General features: G+C 30.3%; 1 protein-coding gene across 1 annotated transcript; it reads left to right on the top strand.

Moving 5' to 3' along the window:
• Positions 1 to 1,413: 1,413 nt before the first annotated feature.
• LOC113375489 (ubiquitin carboxyl-terminal hydrolase 35-like) lies at positions 1,414 to 6,505 on the top strand. Its single transcript, XM_026615425.1, has 11 exons — positions 1,414 to 1,634; positions 2,095 to 2,426; positions 2,488 to 2,699; positions 2,769 to 2,924; positions 2,994 to 3,137; positions 3,195 to 3,370; positions 3,434 to 3,619; positions 3,685 to 3,764; positions 4,081 to 4,197; positions 4,354 to 4,503; positions 5,431 to 6,505. Exons 2-11 carry the CDS (start codon positions 2,096 to 2,098, stop codon positions 6,468 to 6,470), a joined length of 2,592 nt encoding a protein of 863 aa, XP_026471210.1. The 5' UTR covers positions 1,414 to 1,634; position 2,095; the 3' UTR covers positions 6,471 to 6,505.
• The last annotated feature ends 3,817 nt before the right edge of the window (positions 6,506 to 10,322 follow it).

Below are 10,322 nucleotides of genomic sequence, written 5' to 3'. Positions count from 1 at the left end.
ATTTTTTACGCAAAATTTAATACAAATTCTTTGACTTTTTCAATTCTTCCATTGTAAAAATCGCCGAGCTCAGAAAAACACGTCGAATCTTAGCGACTACCACAGACAAAGTAAACAGTGAATATAGCTGAAAATTTCATCATACTTTAGGGGCATGTATACCAACACAATAAAAAAAAATTTTGACAATCAGACACTCCAGACCCGCGAAATTTAATTATTAGTAATTCCAGGTACTTTTTGAACATACCTCGTATATTGATAGGGAGATGTGCTGATTAGTTTTTGGCAAACGCAGGTCCTGCCGTTACGGAGATACGGAGCAAAGAGTGCAGAAAATAAAAATCGAGTTTTTGAGAGAACGGATCATCCGATTTGAATGATCCAAAAAGCATTCAATTCGTAATGACGGGTAGAATTGGTGATTAGTTTTTGGCAAAAGCAGGTTCAGCCGTTTTGCGAGATACCGAGCAAAATATAGCAGTTTTTGAGAAAACTAAGCATCCGATTAAAATGATTCAAAAAACTTTTTGTTTGTGTTGACGAAGCTATTGCTTTTAGGAATTATTTTTTTTTTAATAAAAAATTTATAATTTAGGAAAATAAATATTTTTATATACCTTTACGTTTCAAAGGTTTTTGAACATTTTGGCATACCTTAGGAAGAATGAATGTATGTGTGTGTGTGTAATTTTGTGCGGATACAATTTTTCGTCGACGATTTCGGGAACACCGATCAACCAATTTGAATAATTAAAAAAACATTCGATTTGTTTTGATAAGGAGACGTGCTGATTAATTTTTGGCCAAGACAGGTCTAGCCGTTCCGAAGATACGGGGCAAAAAGTGCCAAAATCGGTAACTCAGTTTTTAAGAGAACAGAGCGCCCGATATTAATAATTCAAAAAACAATTTTACTTGTATTGTCAAGATGAAGCTTTGATTCAATTTTTAGGAAGGCAGATCCAGCGGATATGGACTCTCAATAAAAATAAGTTAAAAAATGTCATTTGGCGTTCAAAAATGTTTATTGGTCATATATACATCAAATTATCAGATGTTTTATAGAGATTTTAATAATGTATACACATTTTGTGTAATTTTTTCTGGGTTCTGCACCAAGATTTTTATTACGGTACGGGAAGTTCCAGCATTTTCCACTAGTAATAGGTTTTGTTTATCAGAACTAATATGTCCATGCATTTTTGTTATCTTTTTGAAATAATTATCGACGCAATATATTATGACAATGAAATCATAGTAAATATTTTGTATGCATTCTATTTATTTTATTTACAAAACATTTCCCAAACATTGAAATTTGAATAACAAACAAATGCCGCGCCTCCATCATGATTTGTGCGAAATCATTGCGCGGACGTTGGCAATAGAATTTTGTTTTCATATTGGTATGGATGTGCTAAGGAAAAGTATGGGTTGGAATTCTATCGAAGGCATTTTGATATTTGTGCAAAAATGTTCAAAATGATGTGATTCTAATCGTAATTAAGCTTTTGTTTAAAATGGTGTGATTAATTGTTATTTTGTCAGGCCTCAGGTGCGGTTGAAAATTGAGACAAAGTCGCAATATTGTCGACTCATTAAATTGGAACACAGACGTCATTGTCAAAAAGGTACGTAATAAGTAGATAATCTTTAAGAAATTATATTATAGTAGTTATTATGTATGCATTTTATAGTATTTTTACATATATTTATATATACAATTGTATAAGCTTAAACAATATTATGATTGTCATGGCATGTCAAAATCTTCTATCGGACTCAATGTTTTTCTTTTATTTTTGTTTGACATTCAAATGATTATTAAAAATTTATCTTCAAGGAATATTTGTTGGGAAGATTTGTTTCATACATTCCTTAAAAAGTTTCCCAAGAAAAGTGCTTTTGTGATATTTTCATTTGGCATATCACTAATACTAAAAAATATAGGCAAGGACGTAGTCTATTTATAGATCTTAAAATATAAAATGTTTGTTTAAAATTATAAAAAACTTTTATTAAGTTTCAAGTATCATAATTATTTTTTAAATCTTTTATCACTTATTTGTTGATAAAATATATCCTTTACAGTATGGCAGTCAAACAGCACGTTAATGAGGTGGACGAGCGCTCTGAAGTGCAGCCTGTAGATCTGGAGCAAATAATACAGACTATAAAACTTATCCGACAAAACCGAAGTCATTTGCTTGTTGGATCTAATCTTGTCAACTTATTTGAAACCATAGTACACTGCTTAGCTCATGTGCACAACCCAAGGGAAACTGGGTTATCAAGATTTCTAGAAAATGTCAATCTAGTTCGTGATTTCTTTAAAGAAACCTGTGACAATTTGCCAAATACTTTAAAAGAACAAGTTGTATCAGCTTGCCTCAAGAAGTTGTATCTTGTTTTATCAAAAGCAGGTATATATTAAGTTTCTTATATGATTACTTTCATAATTCTCATAAACCGTTTTTTGATTAGATTCTAGCGAACCATGTGCAGCAGTGTCTATAATATTAACATTAGTAGAACCGAACATTGTGCCTGGAGCTGTATCTTGGCTTTTGAGAGAAAATCCTGGGGATGATGAAACATTATTAAGAATATTACGCAGATTGTTTATGTGGCTCCGGTATTGTAATTACACACCATGTTTGACCGAGTGGACCATTACATTTATGAAGGGGTTGCAGGTATATTTGTTACTTTACAGATTGTTTTATATTAGGTAATATTTTACTTATATCTTATGTTTGTAACAGGAAGAAGGCAGATGGGATGTTATGCTTGCAGCCAGCAGTTTGGTTATAGAAAATTTATTGGCAGGGCTGGCCATGCCATTGTTTAGATCAACCATAGCACCAGTTGTTGAGCACATGCTCACAACTGTTTTGCATACGCCACTTTTGCTTCAAAAGGTACAATTTAGTTTTTATCCTTTGATGAAATTTAATATAATTGCTGTTTTAATATAATGTTGAACTTAGGTTTTGCCACGATTAATGGTAGTGTTAAATCAATTATCTCGAGAAGATTCAATTAGTGCTAATTTGACCAGGCAAAGATTGATTGATATAATAACAGCTTTATTAGAAGTATTTCCAAATGAAATTGAAGGCCATAAGGATGTTGTAAGTATTCTTCTTCAGGAATATGTTTTGGCACAATAATATAAAATTTGATTTTAGGTGAATTTTGTACATAATGTTGGCCCTTCCGCTGATTATAGAAGGGTCTTAAAATGCAATGCATCTATGAGTATTGTAAGAATGTCCACACCCGGTTCAAGCAAAGTTGGATTGAATAACTTAGGAAATACTTGTTACATGAATAGTGTTCTTCAATCATTATTTATGACCAGACAGTATGTATATTGTAAAAGTATAATAAATATGAAAAATTATTAATTGTGGTATCTTTTTTTTAGATTTTACAAGCAAGTTATCTTATCGAGTGGTGGTAAACGTGGGATTGTAATGAAGCAATTGGCTCATTTATTTGCTTTATTAAGTTACTCAAATCGTCCTTATATTTCACCCAAAGACATATTGCAGATAGCCAGACCGCCTGGGTTTACGCCAGGCCAATACCATGACAGCTCTGAATTTCTTGTGTTAGTCATTACTTAATTATCTTGAAAGTAGATGTATTGTTTTTTAATTTTTCAATTATTTACAGATATTTATTAGATACATTGCATGAGCAAGAAACACAGTTGAACAGAACTCTTGGCACAGAAGCGAAAGTAGCTAACACAGGTAAATATTTCTTTTTTCATTAATATTTTAATGTATTCTTATATACTCTAATTTCAATCAAATTAGACTAAGCCTAAATTTGTTATTACCATCATTTAATTTGTATAATTCATAGTGCATTTTATCTAATATTTTATTTAAGCAAAAAAAAATCTGAATCAGCAAAAGCAATTTACTTTAACTCTGGAAGAAAAATGTATCAAGCTATTAGTTTATAAAACACACCCAAATACCATTTTTATTTACTGTTAGAAAATTTATGATTTTTTCCTCATGATTTATATTATTGTTTCTTTTTCATGTTGATGCACTAAAGTTAATACTTGTGGCAAATTTTCACAAAAAAACATAAATAAAAGAAGATTCCGGTTGAACAACTGGCCTTATTCTAAACTAAATCACTCGAGTTCCATGAGATTTTCAAATAATAATGGTATTTTATTTTTGTTTCTTAGTTTTATTTTGACAAGTTTATTTATTTATAGTTTGTAATTAATATGATTGAGGAATAATTCTTATATATTTTGAACATTTATATACATACTTAAGTAACTGCTCTAAAAAAAGTGTTTTTTTTTATGTTTTGCAGATGATGTAAATTTTCAAAGTAATAGTGATATGTTTACTAAAAGCAAACTGCCTGGAACTTCTAAAAACAGTAATGAGTATATGGAGACTGATGATAAATTTTCTAGTGATAAAATAATTCTTAAGAGCAGTAGCAGTAACATTGAAATAGGTAAGTTATTAGTTTTATCAATTCTTATAAGCTTTTTTTTATAAATGGTTCTCTAATAGTGCTTTCAATATAGCGTAACCACAATCGTGTGCTGAATCGCTCATATCTTTAGGCAATTATTTCCATAGGTACATACAATACTTTGAAACGCCATTCATTTGTTTCAGCACTGTGGATTTTGTTTTTTTAAGCTTATGAAATAATTTAAGGCTTTTAGCTTTAGTTATACCCTTTATTAGCTCTCTCTGTTTAAACACAGTATATATCTATTATGTGTTAGGCTCGTCCATGCTCGCCATTCTCAAGAAACATTGCTGTTTTATTTAGTAAGATGGATATAAATGTATAGTCGGGTGGAAACAAGTGGGCCACGTTATTATTTTTAGTTGTAAAATGGTTAAAAATGAAAATATTTTCGTAATTTTTTCTTTATTTGCAAGGGTATTCCAAAACGCAACTTTTTATCATAGCAAATGCTTGTAATTTAGTTTGGAAGTATCTCTTTATTTGAATGGTAAAAAAAGTGTGTGGAAAATCATTATTACAACTGATGAAATTGTTCAAATTTTCCGTTTCTCATTAACATATCTTGGGAAATCTCATAACATACATATTATAACCGTTGGACTGTCTTATTGTATTTGAAGAACATTGTAGAACAATAAATCAACAATTTGAAACAGATTTTTGCAATTTGAATGTGTAGTTGTATCATCATCGTACGCCGCTAAGTTTACCGAACAATGCTAAATTCCAAAACTTGGAATTTGTGCATATATCTATCTCTTCTATTTTAAAAACACTGTGCACAATGTTTTTTTAATGCAGGTACCTATTTAATGTTGATGTATGATCAGTATTGAGTGATAAGTAGTACCCTTAACTTTGCGATTGGCACTTACAGTTCAAATTTTCTATTTCATTCAGATATGGATTCAAGCAGTTCATCAAGCCCTTATACCTCGAAACCGGACAAACCCTTATTCAACACAGACTGCAAAACAATCACTCAAACTTGCTTCAACGGAGAAATGCTGACTTGTTACGAATGCATGGCTTGCCGCTCACGAAGCAACAACCATGATACATTTAGAGACTTACAATTAGCTTTTCCGGACAACAACACGACATCTGGTGAAAAATCGTACTCGGTGCAATGGCTACTTGATTATTATCTGTCGAAGGAAAAATTACAAGGTGCGAATAAATATTCTTGTGGACAATGTAAAACGTTGTGCGATGCCGAACGGTCTATCACCATTTTGGGCGCACCACAAAATTTGATTTTGACTCTGAAGCACTTCAGGTATGATGCGGTTCAGCATGAAAGGAAGAAGTTATCTCACAAAATACATCATAATGAAAAAGTGCATTTGGTTGTTATGTCAAATAAACAGCCTGTGAAAGTTTTTTATATGTTATATGCTGCAGTGGTTCACGATGGTGTTAACATGGACAGTGGACATTATTACACTTATGCTATGGATAAACATAAACATTGGTATAAGTTTAATGATAGTGTGGTAAGCAATGCATCGTTTAAAGATTTGGACGAAATGAACCCTTACAATACTCCGTACATATTATTTTATAAAATAATTGGCACGCAAAGTATTTCGGCGCAAGAGCTAAAACAAAACGGTGTTGACAGTCCCAAGAAGTTAAGATTGGGAGAAACTATGATTTATAATGGATTGAAAAATAAGGACAAAGACATGTTCAACATGAAACATTGTTCAGAAGATTGCGATATTGACTTCGAAGATTTACCTTTGGATCTCCAGGATTTGATAAGGCGAGATAATAAGCGTTTCGAGGAGGAGAATTTGTTTAATAAATCGAGTAATACAAATACTTCACTGCTTTTTGGTAAAGACAAATCGGATTCGGATAACGAAGACGACTCTCCGAGCGGTTGCAGTGGAGGATCAGGAATTACAAGTAATGCCAATCGATATATATTTTAGTACTCGTTTTTATTAAACTTAAAATTAGTTTTCAATAATCCATTGTTATTACTTTATGAATTATATATAGTTTAATTGTCTAATGATGAAATGTAATATAGAAATTTTGTATATGGTACTTATATACAGAATCATGTTCTTTTGTTTCACTATAAATACATGCAGTATTCTTTTTATTCACTTATGTGTTAAAAACATTAATTTGTGATCTTAAGTTTTGTTGTGGCACTCAGTGTTGTATTCATTTACTTAACATTTAGTTTTAGTTAGAAATTAATGATTTCCAATCAAAGACCTGAATTTATTTTATACTTAAAACGCAAATAATTTATTATATACATATAGTATATTTATGAATAAAGTTGAATATAACATTTCATTTTGCTATGTTTAATTTAACGCAATTAATTATTGCACAGCAAATAGCATATTTACTAGTTAAGGTGGAACGGGAAATGATTTGTTTTTATTGAGTGTTCCATTCATTAAGACTATTGTGAATTCTATTTGAATTTTATGATTAAATTCTGCCTGTGTTTTATTTAAAATAAAGTATCCTAATTTTTTATTTCGTATTTGATATTTTTTTGCCGGAACTGCCAAACATTGCTAAGTTTTTCTGGCGGTTTTAATATTATTTTTATTAACTTCTCAAAGAAGTTTGTTTCCGCCAGAAAATTCTTCCCGCTTGTGTTGTTTTTTAGACGTTTCAAGTCATTCTGAATCGTTTGAGATCAGGATGGTAGATATGTCTGTCTGAGTACGTACGTAAATCAATATTTGACATTTTGGGCGTTTTTTTTTTCAAAAAAAAAAATTGGAAGAATTAAAAATGCCATAAGAAACTCAATAAGGTCTCTTTATCCACGACCATCGGCGGAACCAATTATATACAATCAGCAGATATTTTTTATACACAGCATGTTCCAAAGTCGAATACAATCAGCAGATAAATGCAACATTTTTCATCCACTTTTTACTGGACCAATTTTAATCGAAAGATACGGTTGGAAGCGCTGAATAGCGTTTAGAAAAGATCGGTCGAGTTTAAAAATAATAATTATTTTGTTTCTGATGAAACTTAGTTGAATAATGGGTTGCGCTTTTAAGATATACAAGCGCATGTTTTTGCACTTATATACTTACTGATATTATGTTTTTTTAGGGGGTTTTCACTGTGTAGAGGAAAAGGAGAATTTTAGGTCATTTTTAAATCACCATAAACAAAAGCAATGAATTTTTTTTAATAATTTAATTAACAAAAGTGCAGAAAAATTGTGATAAAAAATGTTAATAATTTCAAAAATGAGCAGTTGTTGAAATGGGGGATCACAAAAAATTGGTACATAATCGTGTCTCATTGCAACCTTCCTAGTAATCCAAAATTAAAGATTAATAATCAACAATGATGTTGCAATGGCATGTACTAGGATTCAATTAAAAAAATAATTTAACAAAAGGCTACTGTTTAAAAAAAAGACCTCTTTCTTATCTCTTTTTTGAGTTTCGTTTTTAAAAATAATGAAAATTGATATTGGGAGATGAGACTAGAATATGCTAGAGAAGTCTATAAAGAAGATTCTTTGAAAATTTCAAGTGAGTCGGCCCTGTAGAACTCGAGAAATCGTGGATATCGTATTAAGAAAGACAGTTTTAAGAAAGACAGTTTTAAGAAAGACAGTTTTAAGAAAAACACGTTTAAAGTTTTGCAAAAGTAAGGAAACAGAAGAGAATCATCAGGACAGATAGCTGTATTTTCTAAAATAATTTAAATTTTAAAAAATCCTGTTGCTCACATATTCTTCAAATTCAAGGTCTTGAATTCAAGACTTCAATAGCCAAGCTTTAAAAATTAAAAAACGTTTTTTTAGAATTTTGGCTTAGCATATCTCCTTAAACGATATGTATTGAAAATAGTATTGATTAGTTTATAGTGAAAGCAACAACTTTATTTTCGAAAATTCGATACAGTTGAAAATTTTATCTAAATAGGTAAATCTCAATTTCAATTCTCAATCTCAAGTTATAGTAATCGCAAAAAAAATCGAAATTAACATTTTGATATATCTTTACATTTCAGAGGTTTCTGAACATTTTGGCATACCTTAGAAAAAATGTATGTGTGTTTGTGCGGATACCAATTTTCGTCGACAATTTCGCAAACACGCAAACCGATTTGAATAATTCAAAAAACAGTCGATTCCTAATGATATAAAGACGCGCTGATTAGATTTTGGCAAAGGCAGGTCTAGGCGTTTCGGAGATACGGGCCAAAAAGTGCTAAAAATGGTATTTCAGTTTTTGGGATAACAGAGCGTCCGATTTAAATAATTCAAAAAATATAACTTGTAATGAATAACTGGTAAATTTTTGTGAAGGCAGGTCCAGCGTCTCCGAAAAATCAATTTTTCAAAAATGTCAAATTTTGTCTAAAATTCTCGAAAAACAATTTTTTTCAGTTTTGCAGTTTTTTTTAAATAATTTTTTTGTTTTTGATACGCGAAGTAACAGCAATTTGCCGTAAGGCACGATGCCCTGCTAGTTCAAGTCTACTATTGAACAAACCGGGAAGTTGATGCAACTTGCCTTAAGGCAAAATGCCAGTTACACCTAGTTAAATTTTTATCACTTAATCATTTTATTGTATTTATTTTACCATTGTATATTTATTTCAAACAGTTATCACAAATTTATTTACAGTCGCCATCTGCACCATCAACTTTTACTCAACAACCACTTCTCTTCAGACCACACGTGCAATTTGGTCAGTAGCAATTCATGCATCGTGCATGAAGGTTGTGTTCGTCAGTTTTCCATTTTATACGTTTTTTTTTCTTTTAATACATAAAATTAATTAAAAATATATTTTAAAGAAAAAATCATGTTTTTTGACGCAAATAATTGTACAAAAGTACAAGCAAGTGAAAATCGTACAAACTACGATGATAATGGATTTTAATTTAAAATAGACTTTACCTGGATGGATTAAAAATTTGTTTTATAGTGTCATATCAAAATACTTTTATTCCAAGCAACAGATTCTTCTGAATTTTACACTTACATTTTTTTACTTGTGGACTTATTTAAAATCATGTGTTTCCAGGTTGATTTGTGACTAAATAAGATTTTTTAAAATAAATATTAAGTGTTTTTGTTGGTGATTTTGTTCATGACGGATCTGCAACCATGTGGGATTTAAAGTTGCTGATTTTTGTTGCTTTTACAATTGCTTCATGCGGAATTGCTGCAGGTGATAAGGATATTGAGGAAAGAGGTATGTTTTCATGGATAATGTTATTCAAATTTTAAATATATATATATATATATATATATATATATATAATAATAATAATAATAATAATAATAATAAAATTTACACTTTATTTAAATCCGGTCTTCATTTTCGATGCAATCTAACAAATCAAAACTACACATAATACGACTTATCTATTTTGTAATTATCAACTTCCGAATTTTGAAACTAAACGAATTTTTATTTTTATTACCTTATTCTTCCACAAAATAGTTAAAAGTTTTTTGTTATGCTTTTTTATTTTGAGTTTTTACATATTGGTCCTCGAAGTTGGCATGATGGTGCCAAATATTGCGCAAGAATGAATTAATATAATTCACCTAATTTTATAGTTATAAATGGAAATTTAGCATCAGAACAAATAAGGTTCTATGGACTGCAATTTAACCAGAAGTTCAGCCAAAGAAATATTTGCCAAAATTTCTTAATAGTACAAAAACCAGGAATCAAACATCAAATTAAATTTTGCACAAGCTTAAAGCTGGAGCTTTGATTTAGAATTATCCCCAAGTAGGACTACTACTTTATTCATTAAATTC

Source organism: Ctenocephalides felis, unplaced genomic scaffold, assembly GCF_003426905.1.
Source record: "Ctenocephalides felis isolate EL2017-DRISC unplaced genomic scaffold, ASM342690v1 CF-g0.4_SCAFFOLD_00845, whole genome shotgun sequence".
Lineage (NCBI taxonomy): Eukaryota > Metazoa > Arthropoda > Insecta > Siphonaptera > Pulicidae > Ctenocephalides > Ctenocephalides felis.
Note: the sequence above shows the minus strand (reverse complement) of the source record. Positions and strands in the feature narration are given on the sequence as shown.

Coding starts and splice junctions, on each gene's coding strand:
- LOC113375489 (XM_026615425.1), top strand. CDS start 2,096: ATGGCAGTCAAACAGCACGTTAATGAGGTGGACGAGCGCTCTGAAGTG. Junction 2,427..2,487: donor TCTTGTTTTATCAAAAGCAG/GTATATATTAAG, acceptor TTTTTTGATTAG/ATTCTAGCGAACCATGTGCA. Junction 3,620..3,684: donor GACAGCTCTGAATTTCTTGT/GTTAGTCATTAC, acceptor AATTATTTACAG/ATATTTATTAGATACATTGC.